General features: G+C 43.4%; 1 protein-coding gene across 2 annotated transcripts in view; it reads left to right on the plus strand.

Moving 5' to 3' along the window:
• Positions 1-21,464, plus strand: part of MOCS1 (molybdenum cofactor synthesis 1) — a 44,086-nt gene that overhangs the window by 17,622 nt on the left and 5,000 nt on the right. Inside the window, exons 2-10 of one of the 2 annotated variants that reach the window (XM_036767108.1) lie at positions 3,690-3,822; positions 4,524-4,691; positions 10,384-10,548; positions 13,133-13,194; positions 13,573-13,684; positions 14,809-14,921; positions 15,359-15,469; positions 17,913-18,033; positions 18,525-18,572. In XM_036767108.1, coding sequence (XP_036623003.1) covers positions 3,690-3,822; positions 4,524-4,691; positions 10,384-10,548; positions 13,133-13,194; positions 13,573-13,684; positions 14,809-14,921; positions 15,359-15,469; positions 17,913-18,033; positions 18,525-18,572 — 1,033 coding nt within the window. Of the gene's footprint in view, positions 1-3,689; positions 3,823-4,523; positions 4,692-10,383; positions 10,549-13,132; positions 13,195-13,572; positions 13,685-14,808; positions 14,922-15,358; positions 15,470-17,912; positions 18,034-18,524; positions 18,588-21,464 lie in introns of both variants that reach the window. The other variant, XM_036767109.1, reaches the window with a different exon arrangement.

Genomic DNA, 21,464 nt, shown 5'->3' on the forward strand with positions numbered 1-21,464 from the left:
CTATTATAGTAAATATCAGTAGTATTATTACCTGTTTTTAACCAAATGTGCCTCATTAAAATATTTAAGTTTTCAAATTATCTAATTTTATTGCATCCTTTTAAAAGACCATACACAACAAAATCCAGATTAAAAATTGCTTTAACACCATTTCTACCTCACAGTGGTCTCTCAAATTTTACAGTTGTAGAGAGTTTTAGAGATACAATACAATTTAGAAATACAGTAATAACATAAACAATAAACTTCAGATGACATCAATTGCATTTCCAGATTATCACATATAGAAATGATTGATCTTACTACTTTTGGTATTTAAAAACCACTTCAAAGTTATCAGATATAGAACAATTACATTAAATTAGAGAGATAATAATGTCCTGTCTAATATACGCCAGTCACTGTGTTAAGCATTTTACAATCATTATATCATTTTGATCCCATAACAACAACCATTATTATTTTTCCCTTTACAAATTGGGAAACAGGGCAAACAGAGATAAAATAGCTTGCCAAAAGTTGATAGATTTTGCAATTGGAATAGAGAAGTGTGGGGTTTACCAAGAGCAGAGTCTGACTTCTCACCTTACTAGGTGATGCCAGGGGCTTCGCAGTGGAGATAATTCTTGGTGGCAGGGTTTAGAGAATGCTGGCTATGGGTCTGACCTGTCCACCTCTCCCCTCCCCTACAGCTGCAGAGTTTACTGAGCTTGGGGCGGTTTGCAGCTGCTGGGACAGGGTGGGCAGAATGTATAGAACCTGGGTGGTATTTCCATGCTTTGCCTAGTGGGGTAGGCTGCAGTGTGCTCAAGGGCACAGGGCCATTAGGGGCAATGCCAGTCTGCTATTACTGCCCCTCCTCTCCTTTTGCCAAATGGGGAAGGCTGATTTAAGTTTTTCCTACATTTCTCCAGCATTCTCTTCTCTTAATCTGTTCTGGGATGACAGGGGTTGACAAGAACCCCTGTGGCTGTTAAAAATCCCCATACTGAGATACCCTTTTAACTCTGGGGAGGGAGTGGGGAATGATGAGCAATCAGGATTGGGAGGTGTGTTAGCATGGGGTGAGCTCTTGGAGTTACCCCCAGTCTCAGGAGTTTTATCCAGCATTCTCAAAATGAGCAACTTCCAAACTTCTTAATGTTTACTCTCAAAACCTCCAGGACCTGCTAAGATGTTTTTAGCTGTATCTAACTTTTCACTGTAGCTCTAGGTTGGCCAGACCAGGAACCACAAGGAAAATAATCTTACAGGTTTGTTTGTTTTCTGGCTGCAGCCCTTAGAAGTCTCTGGCTGCATTTTAAACCTTACAAGGTAATAGACTCATTCAGATACAGACACAGAGACACACTGACAGACAAACTGACAGGACAAATACAAATACAAACAGCACACAATTAATGACAGGGGGAAGGGGAATTAGAGGCTTGTTAGAAACTCCCCTCATGAATTGATTATTATTATTCTGAGGAAGGGGGGCTGGGGAATTTGCAAGGATCCAGGACCTGATAGTGTAACTGGATCTTGTGAGCCTTCCTCAGAGTGTCCCTGAGGTTGGAGATTTAAAGGGGCAAGTCCCCATGAAGTTAAGTTTGAGGATCTGAGTCCCTGTCAGGACTTTAGCCTTTAAGGGAAAGGGATAGAGGAAGGGGATTATATGGAGCCCGGGAAACAGTGCTGAAGCTGAAGTGACTTTGTGAGCTTTAAGGGAAGAGGCTTCTGTCTTTCCTTCTGTCTTTCCTTCTTGCACCACCATCTCCACAAACCACTGATAGAAACATTCCCACTCCTGGCTAGATGTTTCGTTGGCCTTTAAACTTAATTTGGTTTTAAGATAAAGTAACTTTGACAGTCAAAAGAGCCCCATCATGGCAAACATAATTTGGGCCTATCTTTAGTTAACTGATGCTAATGCTGGTAATACTTGTGATCATCAGGCTGGTAATGGCTTGACATATAAGAGGCAGCAGTCTTGTTGGCTGGATTTCTAGTTTGAGCTTCTGATTGACTCATAGCTAATTTTATGAGATTGATCCTTGCTTCAAGGGGACCTGAGTAATAAAGATCAATTGAATAGGACTTGAGTTCCATCCACAGAGCTAGCCTAAAGGGAATTTTGGACTTCAAACAAACCAGTTGGAGTCTGGTGGAAGCTGGGGAATAGGGGAATTTACCTGACCCCTTCAAGGTTAAGACTCCAGGAAGAAACATATTCTGAGGCACCTAAGTCACTAGCATCTTAAGGGTGGGGTGTTGTTTCTCCTACTTCATCAGTTCTATTTGAGGCACCAAAACTGTTGACCTGTAAGTTTGGTTAACAGAGGCAAACAGGCTAGGTGATATATAAATTCATATTGTTTATTCCCTTAATTTAGCAGACATGTACATACATGGAACCAGATCTTTAATTCTGACTCACTTAAGCAAATTGAGGAGGACCTATATGTTCTTAGAGCAATCCTGACTCAGGATCTCTGTGTCACTCAAAAATTATAGCTTACATATGTTTTTAACCATAGCATGAAAAAGGAAGTTTCTTAATTGAATAGGTTGAAAATGCAATAAGACAAGAGAATTGACAAAGTATCCATTGAAATTACAATCCCAGGATATCTGTGTTCCCCCTACATAGCATATGTCCATAGGATACCAAGATAAGAAAAATCCCACTATTCAAGACAGTGTCTGGTCCCAGACATCCTGTCTTCAGTGGTCACAAATAGGAAGAATGCTCCTGAGCAGCCTCAGTTGCTGATACAGGAAGGGGCATTTTGAGTTCACTTAGAGAACAAAGAAAAGCATGTCTGTTTGATTAGTTCAGGCTTTGGCCCTTATTGGGGTTCAGATGATCTTAAATGATTATCATTTCCTTCTCCTCCCCCTCCCTAAGATGGCAAACAATCTGATATAGGTTATACATGTCCAATCATGTAAAACATGTTACTACATTAGTCATGTTGTGAAAGAAGAAACAGAACAAAAGGGAAAAAACACATACTCAGACAAAAGGCAAAAATAGTATGCTTTGATCTGCATTCAGACTCCATCAATTCTTTCTCTGGATGTGGATAACATTTTCCATCATGAGTTTTTTGGAATTGTTTTGGATCATTGTATTGCTGAGAAGAGCTAAGTCACTCATAGTTGATCATCACACAGCGTTATCACTCAGCATTGGTTCATATAAGTCCATTTTTTCTAAAATCTGCCTGCACATTATTTCTTATAGCACAATAGTATTCCATTACATTCATATACCACAACTTGTTCAACCATTCCCCATTTGATGGGCATCATCTCAATTTCCAGTTCTTGGCCACCACAAAAAGAGCTGCTATAAATATTTTTGTACATGTGGGTCCTTTTCTCTTTTTTATGCTCTCTATGGGCTACAGACCTAGTAGTAGTATTGCTGGATCAAAGGTTATGCACAGTTTGATTGCCCTTTGGGCATAGTTCCAAATTGCTCTCCAGAATGATTGGAAAAGTTTACAACTCCACCGACAATGCATTAGTGTCCTGATTTTTGATTGATTAATGAAGAAGATGATCAAGAACCTTTCTAGGAGAGGTATTTCTCTTCTTTACCCTAACCTTTCTTTGTCTTTCTTTATATCCCTCAATGCTTCTTAGCACAGAACCTGGTAATACTAAATTCTTAATAAATACCAACTGATTTATCTCTGCAGGTGTCATCCCCAGCCAGGAGAAGGGAGTTCCTACGAAATCATGCTGCCCCCTTCTCTGCTTTCCTCACTGACAGCTTTGGCAGAAGACATAACTACCTGCGCATTTCCCTCACTGAGAAATGTAATCTTCGTTGTAAGTTGATTTTCTCCTTTTCCCCTTCATTGATATGATTTTGGCTTCCTACTGCCACCATCCCAGCCAGCCAAACATCTGCCCCATTAATTAAATGACACTCTAGATCTCAGTTCCTCTAGGATGCCTTCCAGCTACTCAGAGAAGAGTTCATGGCTGCTCATTTTACTGTCCACTGTGGACATGGAGCTTCCAAACTTACCCACTCCAATAATCAGCATTTCAACATAAGAGATGAAATTTAGACTTAGGTTGGGGCTAGTACAAGGGATAGATTGGATTTTTAAGATTAAGATTTAGGCTATGTCTAATGGTAGCCATATGGGGAGGGAGAGGGGGAAGAAAAAAGAAAAAAAAAGAAAGTTACATGAGAACTTTATTGTATTTATAAAAGGACTAGGAAGTTATACATGCTAGATTGGCAGTTTCATGTACACTCATCTTTTTTTCTATTCTACTATATTATGGAAATGCTTGTTTTATTTCTTAAGTGCAGAATAAAAAATATTATTGAGATTTTGGTTGGGTGTTAGGGTTGGGTCTTGATTAGGCTTGAGTCAGGGTTGTAGCTGTGTTTAGGGTAAGGATTATGACTGTATGTTGTAGTTAGGGGAGCACAAGATTTGGAGGAAACAGAAAACTGCTCTTTGAGGAAGCCTTGGACCTGACAACTCTTCCCATTTACTAACCCCCCTTCCCAGGTCAGTACTGTATGCCTGAAGACGGCGTCCCACTGACTCCCAAGGCTCACCTGTTGACCACGAAGGAGATTCTGACCCTGTCCCGGCTCTTTGTGAAGGAAGGGGTGGACAAGATCCGACTCACGGGTGGGGAGCCTCTCATCAGACCTGATGTGATAGACATTGTGGGTGAGTCCTGGCTGAATCTGGAACTTTCACCCTGCCCACCTTTCTCACCCCAGACACAATCATCCGATTGGGTGTGATGGATATCTAGGCTAAATCTAGCACTTTCTGGCCCTTGACTTTCCAGAGGTGTCTGTAAAATATGCTGTGTGCTTGCTATGTGACTGAAAGTCTTTAGCTGCTGTTTGCAGGAACCACCTGGTGCTCTTATGACTCTGCCTTTTAGCCTTGAATTCTGCTCACATATCTAAAGGCAAGCACCTGCCCCACTTTGTCTCCTTCCAGCTCCTACCCCCACCAAAAAGCACTGCTCCCCTTCCCCTCACCTACCTCTTAGCTCCTTGGCTTTTATCTGTGTTCCACCCTGAGCTCTGCCCCACTTTTTTAGACCAAATCTTGATAACATTTTAATCCAGCCTTCCTGTCTCCAAACACTCACTGTATAGTGGCAAGAGCCCTAGGTTGGCTTTAAATCCTCGTTCTGCTGCTTAACATATTATGACTTTGGGCAAGTAATTTCCCTTCTCTGGCACTCAATTTCCTCATGTATAAAATGAGGGGGTTGGCTTGGTTCATCTGTAAGGTCCCATCCAGTTATAAATCCCATGATTACTATATTTTTATCTCCTCCTGCCCCGCCCCCCCCAGCACTCTCTTGGGGATATTGGGACACTCATTCAAAGAAAATGGCCTCCTTGGGGGAGCTGGGCTCTTTTGGGTGTTGCTTTGGGAGTCAGGCTATATTCTCAGAATTACCCTGAACCCCATCAACTCTGCTTGTTGCCAACTTCCTCCCCATCTCCCACCTCTCAGAGCCCCTCACCCCACTCAGCCAAGTCTCTACCATATCTTCATGGAGACATAGTGTGTTCGGGGTTCTGGATTAGAGATAGTGATAACAGCTGGCACAATATAGTCAACTAAGTACTTTCACTACATTTTTTCTTTTGACTACCACCTCCCTCAATTTTCCCTCCCTTCTATCAGCTCCCCTCCCTTTTCTTTCCCTTTTCTCTTACTACTTCGTTCCTCCCTTCTAACCATTCCCCCCTTTTATTTCCCCTTTCCCCTCCTACTGGCTGTATGGTAAGTTAGATTTCTATATTTAGCAGAATATGTTATTCCCTCCTTGAATCAAATATGATGAAAGTAAAGTTCAATCAATGCTAAGCTCCCTCCCTTCCTTCCCTCTACTATAATGTTTTTGTGCCTCTTCATGGTAATTTAATTTACCCTTTTCTGCCTTTTCCTTTCCTCTTCTTTCATTACAATCTCTTTACTCCCCTTAATTAGGTTTTTTATCATCACATCAGTTAATTTATAGTCACCCCCTCTATCCATACATATCCCTTTTAAATGTTGTAATAAATATACCATTCTCAAGATTAACAAGTCTCATTCTCCCATATAGGAATGTAAACAGTTTACTCTTATTGAATAACAAGGTTGGGATGTTTTTCTTTATTTTTTCCCCTGTTCACCTTTTCATGCCTCTCTTGAGTCTTGTATTTGACGATCAGATTTTCCATTGAGCTCTGGCCTTTTCATCAGGAAGGTCTGGAAGTCCCTTATTTCATTGGAATGTCCATCTCTTTGTCTGAAAGATTATGCTCAATTTTGCTGGGTTGATCCTTGGTTGTAGTCAAAGCTCCTTTGCCTTAACGAATGTCATATTCCAATCCCTCTGATATTTTAATGCAGAAGTTGCAAGGTCCTGTGTGATCCTGACTGTAGTTCCACAATATTTGAATTGTTTCTTTCTGGCTGCTTTTCTCCTTGACCTGATAATTCTGGAATTTGTCTACTACATTCCTTGGAGTTTTCAAATTGAGATCTCTTTCAGCAGGTGATCAGTGGATTCTTTTGATGACTATGTTACCCTCTGGTTCTAGGACCTGAGGACAGTTTTCCTTGATGATTTCTTGGAAGATACTGTCCAGGCTTTTTTTTCCATCATAGCTTTACAAGAGATGAATAATTCTTAGATTATCTCTCTTGGATCTATTTTCCAGGTCGGTTTTTTTCCAATGAGATATTTTATGTTTTCTTCTATTTTTTTAATTCTTTAGATTTTGTTTGACTGATTCTTGATGCCTCATAGAGTCATTAGCTTCTACTTGCCCAATTCTAATTTTTAACGAATTGTTTTCTTCAGTTAGCTTTTGTACCTCCTTTTTCATTTGGCCAATTTTACTCTTCAAGGAGTTATATTCTCCAGTTAGGTTCTGTACCTCCTTATCTATTTGGCAAATTTTACTTTTTAAAGATTTGTTCTCTTCAGTAAATTTTTTTTCCCATTTTGTCCATTGTATTTTTAAAAGAATTGGTCAGTTTTTCTTTAACCTCTCTAATTTGGCTTTTAAAATCCTCCTTGAGCTCTTCCAAGAATGCTTTTTGGGTTTGAGACTAGTTCATATTCCCTTTTGAGGTTTATCTGTGGGTATGGTGTCAATGCTTTCCTCTTCTGAATTCATATTTTGATCTTCCCTGTCCTCATAGTAAGATTTTCTGGTGTTCACTTTTCTAGTTTGCTTCTTGTTCTTTTTGATTGTTTTTTTCTTGGCTTTTAAAGTGGATTTCTGCTTCTGGGGCACAGGGGGCTCTGTCCCACACTTCTTATGCTGGGAACTAGGGGCCTGGTTCCTAGCTTTGTATGCTGTAGCCTCAGGTTCTGTCAGCTAGAAGCTATATAATGCTGCAGCTCACATGGTGCTGAGCTGGAACTGGCTGGTGTGGGCCAAGGCCAAGGCCAGGTGAAGTCTTTCTGAGTTTTCCCAGGGTTACACTGAAGCTCGCAGCATGAGGTATAGGGGAGGGGTGGTCTGGCCTGGAGGTCGCCTCCTCCTCTAGGGCTGCGATAGAGCACAAGTAGGCTCAGCCTCTGGTGGATACCCGTCCACGCTGGTGTCTGCCAATTCCCCTGGCTGTGCAAAGGCACTCCTGGGGTCTTGGTGTTGGTGCTTGCTGGCTCCACCCCCGCTGGGGCTCAGGATCTCCTGCTGGTCCACTGAGGTGTGGCTTGCTGGGATGTCTCCTGCCCTGCACTGGTCCCCTTCAGCCACACCAAGAGGGACTCTTCCTGTTGATCTCCCTAGCCTGCCAAGCTAAAAGACTACTGTATCCCTTCTGTTGGCTCCACTATTCCAGGATTTTTCCTGGGGCAATATTCTCTGGGTTTTTTAAGGTCAACAAGGGAGGATGAGAGCATTTACAGTTTACTCTGCCTGGCTCCCAGACACTCTGTTTTTTTTTTTTTTTTCCAATCCTGACACCAACCCTAAGAAGCAGGGAGTGCAGGTATCACTGTCCTTATTTTATTGAGGAAGTAAATGAGTCTCAGAAAAGGCTTGCCTGGGGTCACACATTAAGTTAGTAAAGGAGCCAGGACTCCCTCAGACCTAGGGCCTTGACAGTATGCCGCAGCTTTCTTTACAGATATGATGGGCCATGGGTGGTGATCATAGATAGGAGGGATGATGGGCTACATAGCATCAGTAGTTAGAGCCTTGATTATGATTTGGCCTCAGAAGGCCAGCTGGGTAGACCAGTCTCCTAGTCTCTGGTTGGGAAGATGGCAAGTAAAGCACCTCCCTCCCTAGGAGAGTTTTAAAACAAGTGCAACTGTGATCTCTCACATTTTGTGACACTTGCTGGTATCCACTTTCACTTCTAAGGTATAATCTTATCCTGCCCTCATATTATTTTGTTGTTGTTCAGTTGTTTCTGTTGTATTCAACTTTTCGTGACTCCATTTGGGGTTTTCTTGGCAGAGATACTGGAATGGTTTGCTATTTCCTTCTCCAACTCATTTTACAGATGAGGAAATGGAGACAAAAAAGGTTAAGTGACTTGCCCACGGCTAGGGTCACACAGCTAGTAAAGTGTCTGAGGCTAGATTTGAACACAGGAAGATGAGTCTTCCTGATTCCAAGCCCAGTGCTCTATCCCCTGTGCTACTCCGCTCCCTATTTGGGGTTTTCTTGGCAAAGATTCTAGAGTGGTTTGCCATTTCCTTCTCCAGCTCATTTTACAGATGAAGAAACTGAGGCAAACAGGGTTGAATGACTTTCCCCACTTAGTAAGTATCTAAGGCCAAATTTAAACTCAGAGCTTCCTGCCCTCATATTGTTACTTAATAAATATTTCCTTGATGAAAACAGCTATATCAGGTCAGGCTTGAGAATGAGAGATGGGCTTGGGGAAGGGGGACAGAGCTTGTAGTGAAAAGATCATTATTTGGAGTCAGATGACATGGGTCTGGATCCCAGCTGTGTAGCTTTTCTAGCTCTGTTATCTTAGCTAAATCCCTACCCATCTCTGGACCTTTGTAAAGTAGAGGGATTGGACTGGATCACTGGTGTCAAACTGAAATAGAAATGTGGTGGGCCTCATATATTGACTTAGAAAACCACACTTTTATGTTATCTACATTCTATCATATTTTAATTTATTTTGTTGAGTATTTGCCAATTGCATTTTAATCTGATTCGGCCTTATATGAATTGTGCTGCCTATTTAACACCTCTGGTCAAAATGTGGTTCCTTTCAGCTCTGAATTGTGATGCTATGAAAGTTTCCGTTGTTCCTGCCTCCACTGTCTCTTGCGCTCACCCATCCATCCAACCAACCAACCAATGTCTCCTCTAGGACATGCTCAGAATCTTTCCTTACTTCTGGCAAGGGAGAAACCACACAATATAACTGAACCAGTTCTGCATCTCACTATAGGCCCACTGCCTGGTTTCATGGTCTTACTTGCCTGATTTCTTCATTGGTTCTGGGCTCATGTTTGTATGTAAGGTGGATTTGTTTTCTTTTTAAGATACTAGTTCCCAGGATCCATGGCTATAAACAATCTACTAGTTCCCAGGATCATGGCTTGTAAACAATTTTACTGGGCTTGCGCCTCATTATATAACCTTAAGATAATATAAACATTTGAGCTTAAGTTGTAAATAGTACACTGCGCATACTGTATGCTGAATCACCATAATATTGCTGAAGTTAATGTAAACTTGTGAGACTATTGCTGGCAAATTGCCTTCTTTGTGTGCTCCTTTATAAATCAAGTGAGCACTGGTCGGTAAATGCAGATTTGCAGACTTGTGGAATGCACAAGCTAGAATGCTATGCATCCCTTGACCTGCTACCACCAAGGCTTAAGAGGACTTGTGGAATGTATGTGCTTACCTCGACTGGTCCCCATGGAGACTTAGGGGATGCTGTAGAAGTTGGTGCTCCCATTATCAGCAATGCCCTTGAGAAGAATAAAGTAATTAATCCCTATCATGTCTCCATTGCTGTCCTTCTGGCTGCCTGTATCAAGAGTGAACCTGCTAGAGGCCAGAGCCCAAAAGCTCCTGTCTTACAATGTTCAAACATAGAACTGAACTGAAAATGCTCACAAGCAAATGAGTATGGTGGAGGGTAGGAGTGGGAAGCCAGGGTCAAGGGGTTCATGTTGAAAATCACTGTATTGCTTTAAAAAAGTCTGGTTATTGGGTATGATGAATTTTGTGGCATTCCATCCCTATTATCTAAGATCTCCAGGGACAACCTGGATAATAAAGATCCAAAGAGGGTTGGAAAGTCTTCTTTTGGCCAAAAGCTTCACCTTCCTCTCCCTTGCCTTGCTACAGAACACAAACTAGTCTGGATTCTATTGCTTCATTCCTCTTTCCTATTCATCCCACAGCTCAACTACAACAGCTGGATGGCTTGAAGACCATCGCCATTACCACCAATGGGATCAACCTTGCCCGGCTGCTACCTCGGCTCCAGGGAGCTGGGCTCAGTGCCATTAACATCAGTCTAGACACCCTAGTGCCAGCAAAGTTTGAGTTCATCACCCGAAGGAAAGGTGACCAGAGCGGATATATGGGAGGGTGGCACCAGTGCTAGGGAATGGATGGGTTAAAGTGGAGGTAATGTGGAGTCATTCCGCATTGGTTTCTTAGCCAAGCGTTGGTGGTAAGGTTGAACTGGTCATCTTCCATTATCCCTGTCATTCCTCTTATCCTGGAGTCAACTAAGGAGGTGTTGAAAGGTTAAAGATGGAGGGGTAAGAGGAAAGAGGAAACTGATGTAAGAGTCCCAGGGCCAGGATCGAGCCTTGCTGAATGCTTCTAAAGATTTACTTAAGTTCACTTGAGTATTATTTGAGCACTTACTGTATATTTTTTGCCAGGCACAAAGATGAACAAGACCTTGTCCCTGCCCTCAAAGAGCTTATAGTCTAGTAGGTGAGATTGAGACACAATTGCAGAAGTTCAGAGTAGAGAAGAACTTTAGTCCCAAGCCTTCACCTTACACTCGAAGAGATAAAAGGAGAGGCAACTAGCCAAGGTCATACAGAGCTGGGAGTACAAACTGGGAGTCTGGCATTCCAGTCCAGAGTTCTTTCCATTATACTGTGCTCCTTCTCCCTTGAATTCTGTGTTGTACTGTTATTTGTAAGTACCTTAAGAGAATTAGGAGATAAATAAGCACTAAAGGAACTCAGGGATAGCACCTGATCCTGTGATTTCAGTGGTATGGGGGTGGGGGGAACCTGCAGCCTTGAGGCCACATGTGGCCCTCTAGGTCATCAAGTATGACCCTTTGACTGAATCCAAACTTCACAGAACAAGTCCTTTTATTAAGGGGATTTGTTCTGTGTGTTTGGATTCAGTCAAAGTGCCACACTTGAGGACCTAGAAGGCCACATATGGCTGCACTTGAGGACCTAGAGGGCCATATATGACTGCAGCTTCCCCATCCCTGGAATAGACCCTCTCCCACTGCAGGCGGATACCTTCTCTTCAAAATAGACTATTGTAGAGCATACATCCTATATGTGTCTGAGGTAGAACTTGAACCCAGGTCTTTTGGGCTCCAAGGCCAACTCTTTATCCACTATGCCAGGTAGCTTCTCACTCAGAAGAAAGAAAAACAAATGCTGAATCATAATGGATTAGAGAAAGCTTAAAGAAAAAGGATGTAACCGAAGAGGGAGGGTATCCCACACAAAGGGAACATGGTGTGCTCGTGCAAGGAGGAAGGAGGGGACAGTAGGAGGTTAGGAAACCATTTGGGTTAGTCTGGCAAATGGAGTGTACAAAGAAGAGGAAGTTTGAGATAAAGCTGAGAAGGTTGGTTGAGTCCAGAGTGTGGAGGACTTTAACCTCCAGGGGAAGAAGTGTGTGTGTACATGTGTGTGTGTGTGTATGTGTGTTCAGGATACATATATCTATATGTATACATATAGATATATATATATATACACATATGGAGAGAGAGTATGTGTGAGAGAAATAGGGAATGAGTATTGTGTGAGAGAGAAAAATAGAGAATGAGTGTGTGAGAGAGAGAAATAGAATGTGAGTGCGTGTGAGAGAAATAGACAGTATGTGTGTGCAAGAGAGAAATAGTGTGTGTGTGTGTGTGTGTGTGTGTGTGTGTTGAAGGCAATGGGCACCATTTAAAGTTTTTGACCACAAGAGTGATGGGGATTGGAGTTGTGTGTTAGAAACATTATTCAAGCATCACAGTCCGCAGAATGTACTGAATCAGGGTGGAGATTTTGTGCTGAAGTGAGAAGGAAAGTTTTGAGAGAGATTTCAGAAGTTGGAAGTAAGTGATGGGGGTGGGGATGGGGGAAGAAAGGGACCAATGGCAGGAATACTGATAATATTGCTTTTTTGTTTTGAACTAGATTGTGATTTCAACAGTATAGGAAAGTTGTAATGATTTAAATTAAAGAACTCTTAATGAGGAAACTTCCTCCCTCAGTGCAAACTGGAACCTGTTTGCAACATGTAGTCTTACTGAGTTGCTTCTCTAAGAAAACTGAGAAGCAATGTGGTACTGTAGTATCCACTGTATTGACTTAGAAAACCACAAATTAACATTATCTCTGTTGTGTTGTATTTTTATTTATTTTGTTAAACATTTCCCAATTACATTTTAATCTGGTTCAGGCTGCACTGGGGAGGTTTTACATAGTGAGTCTGACCCCTCTGATGTAGTGGATAAAAAGTGGAGTTTGGAGTTAGGAAGACCTGAATTTCAGTCCTGTTTCTGACATATACTGGCTGTTTGACCCTCAGTAAGTCATTTCATCTCTTAGAGCCTCAGGAAACTTTCTAAGATTTTCCATTACCCACTCATAAATTGGAGTGGCCATCTATAGCAAGAGAATACACAACACTGGAATAACCAAAGGGAATTCTGTTTGGCTTCAGAATTCCCTGTAGGATTTGTACATGGCAGACTGGGCTTCTCCAAGGAGTTTGGGCCTGGCTAATGGTTCTGAATAGTATTGGCAGGGGAAGTTAAAGGAGAGGGAAGGGGGAGTGAATTTGAGCACTGGAGACAAACACCAAAGAGACAATTGAGTGTAGTGAGGGATGTATGAGGGTGGAGAAGCCTTAATCCCCAACCTTACCCCCTCCTTTCCCATGCAGGCTTCCACAAAGTTATGGAGGGCATCCAGAAGGCCATTGAGTTGGGCTTTGACCCTGTCAAGGTGAGGAAGTATTTGTTTACTGTTATTTCCTTATCCCACTCACTTCCCTTCCCCACCGACCCCTTCCTTTCACATCAGCCTCCTGGCCCCTAGATGACCTTCCAGGTGCACATTCTTTCTCCTTCTTAGCTCCCAACCCAGGTGTGTCTGCCCTGCCCTTCATCTCTTCTAGCCCCACTGATCTGATGTTACCTGACCCCAGAAGAAGGCAAGAAAAGGGGGAGGGGGGAACAAAAAGGAATGATAAGGAGGGAGAAAAATAATGGAAACTCCTGGGAGCTATCAGGATCCTCAGGGGACTGTTGTATCTGGGGCTGCTTGGGATGGGGGATGGCCTGGATAATGTTGAGTGTCAGCATGCTGCCCCTCCCTGGCCAGGTGAACTGCGTGGTGATGCGTGGCCTGAATGAAGATGAGCTGCTGGATTTTGTGGCCCTCAGTGAAGGGCTCCCACTGGATGTGCGCTTCATAGAGTACATGCCCTTTGATGGTCAGTGACTGGGCTGTGGGAAGGGTCCTAAGGCCTAAAAAACTGAGCTTTGCCAGGGCCATATTGCAGGAGTGACTGGTATCATCATGGCTTCAATGTTGAGGGGTCTCGTTGCCCCCAACAATGGATCTCTTTGATTGGGACCTCTGATATTGTGTCAGAATTTCTCAGTGATCCCTTAGTGGCTTCACCGAGGAAGTCTGAATTACCCATTTCTAAGCCTTAGAAGAGGAGCTGTGGGTAGGAGGGATCGGAGTGGCATTGGGGGTAGGGATTAGGATTGGAAAACCATGTTAGAGCCAGAAGAAACCTTAGGAATCATCTAGTCCAACTCCTTTATAGACAATTAAACTGAGCTTCAGAAAATCAAAATGGTTTGCCCAGAGTTGAGCTGGGGATTTGAACCCTAATTGTGTGACTCCAAATAACATTAATAATCTAGCATTTATATAGAGCTTTAATTTTTGCAAAATGTTTTATAATTATTAATTTATTTTATCATTACAACAGCCCTGGGAGGTGGGTGCTACTATTATCCTCATTTTAGAGATAAGGAAAGGAGGTAAGCAGGCCCTGACTTGCTCAGGGTCACACAGCTCCTAATTATCTGAGGCTGAATTTCAACTCAGGTCTTTCTGACTCTAAGTTCAGCAATCTATCCGCTGCACCACCTAGCTGCCATTTACTATTAGTAATTCACGTTTTTGTATTACTCTGGTTTACAATGCTCTTTTCTCACAAAAATCCTATGGGGGTAGATAGTGAATCCCCATTTGACAGTTGAAGAAACTGAGGCTTTGAGAGGTCATATGATTCCCCTGTCACCACTTTGCTACTGAGATTCTCATACTGGAAGGGTAGTATGATGCGGTGAATTTTGAGGGTCCTTTCCAAAATGAAGATTTTGTGATTTTTATAATGATAATAGCTACTGTTTTCATAGCACTCTGAGGTGTGCAAGTACTTTCCTCAGAACAATCCGTGAGGCAGGGAATGCAAGTATTACTATGTCCATCTTACCAAAAGGGAAACAGAGGTAAAGTGACTTCTCCAGGACCACAGAGATTGGGCAATACTGTGATCTTCTGGAAAGTGACCGAGGCTGCTGTGTGCTGACCCCACAGGAAACAAATGGAACTTTAAGAAGATGGTCAGTTATACGGAAATGCTGGACATGATCCAACAACGCTGGCCAGAGCTGGAGAAGTTGCCAGAGGAAGCCTCTAGCACAGCTAAGGTTGGAGGGGAAATAGGGGTCTGAGACCCCTAAGGGAGCCTAGCCTGGGTTTTCCTCCCAGAGGAAGTAAGTAGTTTGGCAGAGAGTAGGATGCCTGGGGCTGATGTTCTAAGAGAGGGGGGAGGAAGGTAAGATAACAAGATAACAGAAAACAAAATGAAACAAAAAAACTTCCCAAACGTCTTGGTTGGAAGACCTTGAGATGTTACAGTTGGGGGAATGGGAGCAGCGGGGTGGATGGGAGGGCAGGTGTGGCATTGCTTTCTTCAGTCATCTAGGTAGGGAATCTTTTGGCATGAAGGTCAACAGATGGATGAAATAGCCCTTTTGGGGTTGGAAATTGGTCTGTTTGGAGTAAGGGTTGGATAGGAATTCCTGCTAAGATATTAGTGGAGAAACTTCATCGCCATAGCTCTGAGCTGCTTCTCCTCCTCTAGGCCTTCAAGGTCCCTGGTTTCCGAGGCCAAATCAGCTTCATTACATCCATGTCTGAGCATTTCTGTGGGACCTGCAACCGCCTCCGCATCACAGCTGATGGAAACCTCAAGGTGGGTCACCCCTTCCCCACAATGCCTCCCTCAACAGATTGCTACTTCCCCGCAGTGTCATTTCCCTCAAATATTTTGTCTCCCCAGTGTTGTTCCATCTCCCACCCCTACCCCAGTAGTGTCAAAACCATCCTGAATATCTTCCCTTTCCTCCTCTTGAGATATTGATTATTTGAAGGGGAATGGTGGAAGGGATTGACTTGATAGACCAAGAGTTCTTAACCTGGGGTCCATGAACTTGATTTTTTAGAGTATTTTGATAAGTGAATTTCAATATAATTGGTTTCCTTTGTAATCCTATATATTTTATTTTATTCCTTTAATAACATTATTCTGAGAAGGGGTCCATAAGCTTCGCTGGATTGCCAAAGGGGTCCATAAAATAAGAGAGGTTGAGAATCCCTGATTTAGAGATTGCTTCAGAAAACAGGACACAGAGATGGTTGATGATGAGATAGGCCAAACTTGAGATATATTATGTGTCAGTGTCTGGGGGGTGATGGGAGCCTTGGAAAAGGGCTACAGGTGAGCTTCTCTTTTGAGTCTTATGGGACTCTGAACTCCAGAAGGGTTGACTCTAAGGTGGGTTGTGATTCCTTAGAAGCTTCTTCTCTATCCTGTTCCCCTTTTGCCCCCTCCAGAAAACCCCCAGTTATATCACCCTTACTCAACCAAAGGGTCCAGAGCAGGGATGGGGAACCTGCAGCTTTGAGGTCCCATGTGGCCATCTAGGTCCTCAGGTACAGCCTTTTGACTGAGTCCAAATTTTACAGAACAAAACCTCTTATTTAAGGGGATTTGTTCTGTAAAGTTTGGATTCAGTCAAAAGGCCACACTTGAGGACCTAGAGGACCACATGTGGCCTTGAGGCCACAGGTTCCCCACTGGTGGCTAGGGCTTATCAAAGTTAAGGTCTGAAAGGTACTTATGGATTCTGCATCAGAACTGCTGATTTGGGTCACCGCAGCCAGTTATATCACCCTTGACATTAAACCTTTCTATTAGTCATTAAGTGTTTAATAATTATATTCATTGTGCCCAGCATTCTAGGTACCATGGGAGAAGCATACAGAAAAGTACAGGGTCTATCCTTTAAGAACTTATAGTCTCAGAGAACAGAATGCATAAGAAAAATTTTTAAAAGAAGGCAATCTTGCTGAAAAGTGCCACAAGGCAGTGTTCCAAGTGAATGCTGCAGGGGTCAGAAAAAAGGTGCTATTGTTGTGTGTTGGGGTGGCCCTGGCTTTTCCCAAAGGAGGGAGCAGTTGAGACAAGCCAAGTAGGAATTGGATAGATAGTGAGGATCAAGGAGGAGCATTCCAGGAACAGGAAATATTGGGAACAAAGGTAGGAAGGAACAACATTTTGGCAGATGGTAAATAGACCAGTTTGATAGCAGCAGAGGATATATGGAAGTGAAAGTAAAAGGAGATAAGCCTGGTAAAAGTAAGTGGGGACCAGGCATAAATACTAGGATGAGGAAAGTGGACTTTGTCCTGTAGGCAAGGGGAGCCACTGAAGATTTTTGCGCTAGTGGTGGCGTGGTGGCCACTGGCAGGTGGCATGATGTAACCGATGCATTCATTAGGAAGATTCTTCAGAGCGCGAAGGATTAGTATGGAGTTAGCTAGAGGCTGGGGGACCAGTGAGGAAACCATTTTAGTAGTTCCAGATTTGAGAAATATTTTGAAAGAAGAGGAAAAAAAACAGAATTTAATCACTGACTTCTGCCCAGAGCTGATTCTGAGGTTGTGGTCATAGGGGAGAGTGACAAAGAGTGATTGTACCACTGACAGAAATACGGAAATCTGGAAGAGAAGTTTGCTTTAAGTATAGGATGATTTCAGTTTTAGAAACTTTGAGGTGACTGGGATGTTTAAGTGGAAGTATCTTTGGGAGACTCTCACACGTCCCTGACCTAGAATCCGGACGATGATTTTCGCAGGTCATCCTGGCAGGGTGTCCTCTGTCTTTAAGCCACTTGGCGCAGGGGGGGGAACCTGCAACTCGAGGCCACATGTGGCCCTCTGGGTCCTCAAGTGTGGCCCTTTGACTGAATCCAGACTTCACAGAACAAATCCCTTTAATAAAAGGACTTGTTCTGTAAAACACAGTCATTTGATTCTTACAACAAATAGATGTCTGAGGCAGGATTTGAACCTAGTGGTTCCTGTCTCCAAGTCCCACATTCTCATTTCTTGCATCATCTGTTTGCCTCTGATTTGAGCACAGGTCCTCTGACTTCAGAAACAGTGATTTTTCTACTATAGCAGGCTGTATCTTTATGTCTGATCTCATCCCTTCCTGGTATAGCTTTCATTGGTTTTCTTTTGTCCAAGATCACTGGGCCAAGGGAGGGAGGAGGATATCTGGACCCCATCCAGGGACCAAAACCCAGGAATGAGGGTGAGTGTCGTCGATTTTGTGTTGTGATATTGGGCAGGTTTGCCTCTTTGGAAATTCAGAAGTGTCTCTACGGGATCACCTTCGGGCTGGGGCCTCCGAGGAGGAGCTACTGAGCATCATTGGGGCTGCTGTGGGCAGAAAGAAGCAGCAGCATGCAGGTATTTGAGGTTGGGAGACAGTGGTGCTTGTTGGGGGAGTTGAGAGGGAAGTTGATGAGGATTGTGGGAGGTAATGGGGAGATTAGCCCTAAGGAGAAAGGGAGGCAGCTTAAGTCCTAGTAAGACTAATTTTTGGAGCTCAGTATTTTCCCTTACCCCAGTCATTCCCCTTGGGTCTCGTGTTCCTCTCCCATGGGTGGGGGGAGAGGACAGAGGAGGCAGATGAGCTGCTTGCTCAGGTCTCTCCCTCTCTTCCCTGTCTTTGTCCCCTTGTCCCTACCTTTATCAAGAATTGAGGCCTGGGAGTCTGGAAGCCTAAAGACAGCCTAAAGATTGTCATTGTATACATGCGTATACATGTACATGTTTGTGCATGAACACACAGGTATTTATCATACCAAGTGTACATGTTGTCCATCTATCTCTTCCATTGATTGATCTCTCCCCCCGTCCCATTTTTCTCTCCCTCCCCTTTTTCCCCCCTAACTCAGGCATGTTCAACATTGCCCAGATGAAGAACCGACCCATGATCCTCATCGGTGGGTGACCCATCAGTACGTAACCATTTGTCCCCACCCTATATCCTTCTCTGTCCTTCAGAGACCTCTCTAGGGGGAGGGGGAAGGACTGGGTGGCAGGGAAGGAATGAGGGAAGGAGTAATAGGGCTATCAAATCTCTAATGAAAGTCCCATTTTCATTAAGATTCGATCGAAGAAGTAGGACAGGTAGGGTCAAACTTTGGGGTGGTGGTATGTCAATCTGGAGTCAGAAGTTGTTGTTCAGTTGTTTCTTAGGCATTTCTGGGGTTTTCCTGGCAAAGACACTGGAGTGTTACACCATTTCTTTCTCCAGCTTATTTTTACAGATGAGGAAACTGAGGCAAACAGGGTTAAGTGAGTTCCCCAAGGTCACACAGCTAGTAAGTGTCTGAGGCCAGATTTGGACTCAGGAAGATGAGTCTTCCTGACTCCAGGCCCAGCACTCTATCCACTGTGCCACCTAGCTGCCTTTTGGAGTCAGAAGACCTGGATTCGAATCCTATTTTTGCTAGTCGTTTTCTCTGTGATCATGGACAAGTCCCTTAGCTCTTTGAGCCTCAGTTTTCTTATACGAGCAATGCACAGACTGGCCTAGATGATCTCTGAGGTCCCTGTGTCTCTTCGAATCACTGGGAAAATAAGGTTTGACTGATTTGAGTTCAGATAACTTTTCTAAGGGACAGTTCTTACCAAATAGGAGTTACGTACAAGATTTTTGCTTCAGAACCAGATGATTTCTGCTAGATTTGAACCCAGGTCTAGGCCTAGTGCTCTATCCACTGAGCCATCTAGCTACCCGATCTAAAGAATATGTATATCCAGTAGTATGGAGGTAATGGCGGGGGGCGGGGGGGGTGAGGTTTGGCAAAGAACATGGTCTCCCAGGAGTGATGTCAGACATCAGATGTCAGATGTCAGACATAAGAACAGAGTCCTATAATTCACACTCATTCTAAATACTTCTTACTAATGAGAGACAGCAGGGCATAACATTTCGAGCACCAGCCTCAGAGCCAGGAACACCTGACTTCAATTCCAGTTTCTGGCACTTACTGTCTTTGTGATTCTAATTCTGGCCAAGTCATCCAACCTCTTGGAATTCTAAGCAAACTCTCCAAGACTGTAAGTGACTGAGAAGGTGCTGACTTACATTGGTAGAGGGAATTTCCGCATTTGGGATTTCCCCATATCATTGAAATCACAACTCCAGCCTCTTTCCCCATCCCTGCCAGTTCAAAGACATTCTTAGAAACATAGGATTGTAACACCGTCATAGACTAATGCCTTCATTTTTAAAAGTGAGCCTCCTTTAGATTGGGTGTGATAAATGAAAAATCCTGTGAGGCAGAGTTTCTGGCTAATTAATAATCAATTTATTAATTAAGCTAACCAGCAATCAATAAATTAGTGGTCAGCGGTTTCCCTTGGTAACCAAAGACAAAAGACAAGGAGAATCTAGCTTTAAATAATCCTTTAAAGGGAATTCTATTGACAACTGAAAATCAGCCCTGATTGGTGGACATTTAATGAGGAGATGGGCTAGAAGTCTTCAGCTCCTGTTCCTGAGAATGTAGCTTAATCATGAGACTCAGCCTCTTTCCAGCAATTTGGACAGGGGAATCTATCTCCATCCAGACCACTCTGGCTTTCTCCTTCGTGAGCTGGGTTACCCTAAATTCTAATGGAGGGGTACAAGGACAGAGGCTCATTTGCTCTGGGTAAGAATGGGTGGATATTGCAAAGGAAGAACTTAGGTTTCACATCAGGAAACACCTTTGAATCAATCCATTAGCAAATATTTATTAAGCATATACTGTGTGCCAGACCTGGGTGCTAAGTTCTAGAGATAGGCCAAAAAATGTGGTCCCTGTCCTCAGGGAACTTATATTCTGATGGAGGAGACAGCAAAAATCGGAACACACAGGATAAGTAGCAAAGGGATGGTAGCTGTCTGGGGGATGGCAGTAGCAGCTGAGGGAGGTAAAAGAAAGCCTTGTTTGAGCTGAGTCCTGAAAGAATCCAAGGATTCCAAAGGTCAGAAGTTAGGAAGAAGGGCATTCCAGGAATGAGGACTAGCCAAAGCCAAGGCACAAAGGTATCTTTGTATTTGTATTTGAAGTATGGCAGGCCAGCCAATATTTCTGGATTTTAGAATGGATGGAAAAGAGTGGAATTTAAGAAGGCTGGGAACACAAGAAGGGGCCACATTTTGAGGAGGTGCCAAAAGATTTCTAGATGGCACAGTGCATATAGCGTCAGGCCTGGAGTCAGGGGTACTCATCTTCCTGAGTTCAAATCTGGCCTCAGACACTTACCAACTGTGTGATCCCAGGCAAGTCACTTAAGCCTGTTTGCCTCAGTTTCCTCATCTGTAAAATGTGCTGGAGAAGGAAATGGCAAAGGAAATGCCAAGAAAACTCTAAATGGGGTCATGAAGAGTGAGACATAACTGAGCAACAACAAAGGACTTCTGTTAGAACCTGGAGGTAATAGGGAGCCACTGGAGTTTATTGAGCAGGGCAGTATGACATAGTCAGATCTACACTTTAGAAAAATCACTTTGGGGGGCAGCTAGGTGGTGCAATGAGTAGAGTGCTGGCCCTGGAGTGAGGAGGAGCCGAGTTCAAATCCAGCCTCAGACACTTGACACACTTACTAGCTGTGTGACCTTGGGCAAGTCACTTAACCCCAGTTGCCCGGCCTTCCCCCCTCCAAAAAAATCATTTTGGGAGCTGGACTGGAATGGGGAGAGACTGAGAGACTGATTAGAAGGCTATAGGTGCCAGGGGGTGAGAGCCTGAACCGGAACGTTAGCTGTGTGAGTCGACAGAAGGGGACATAAATGAGACCTGTAGAGAGAGAAGTTACAATCCTTGGGCATGTGTGGGGTA

The sequence above is a fragment of the Trichosurus vulpecula genome, chromosome 7, assembly GCF_011100635.1.
Source record: "Trichosurus vulpecula isolate mTriVul1 chromosome 7, mTriVul1.pri, whole genome shotgun sequence".
Lineage (NCBI taxonomy): Eukaryota > Metazoa > Chordata > Mammalia > Diprotodontia > Phalangeridae > Trichosurus > Trichosurus vulpecula.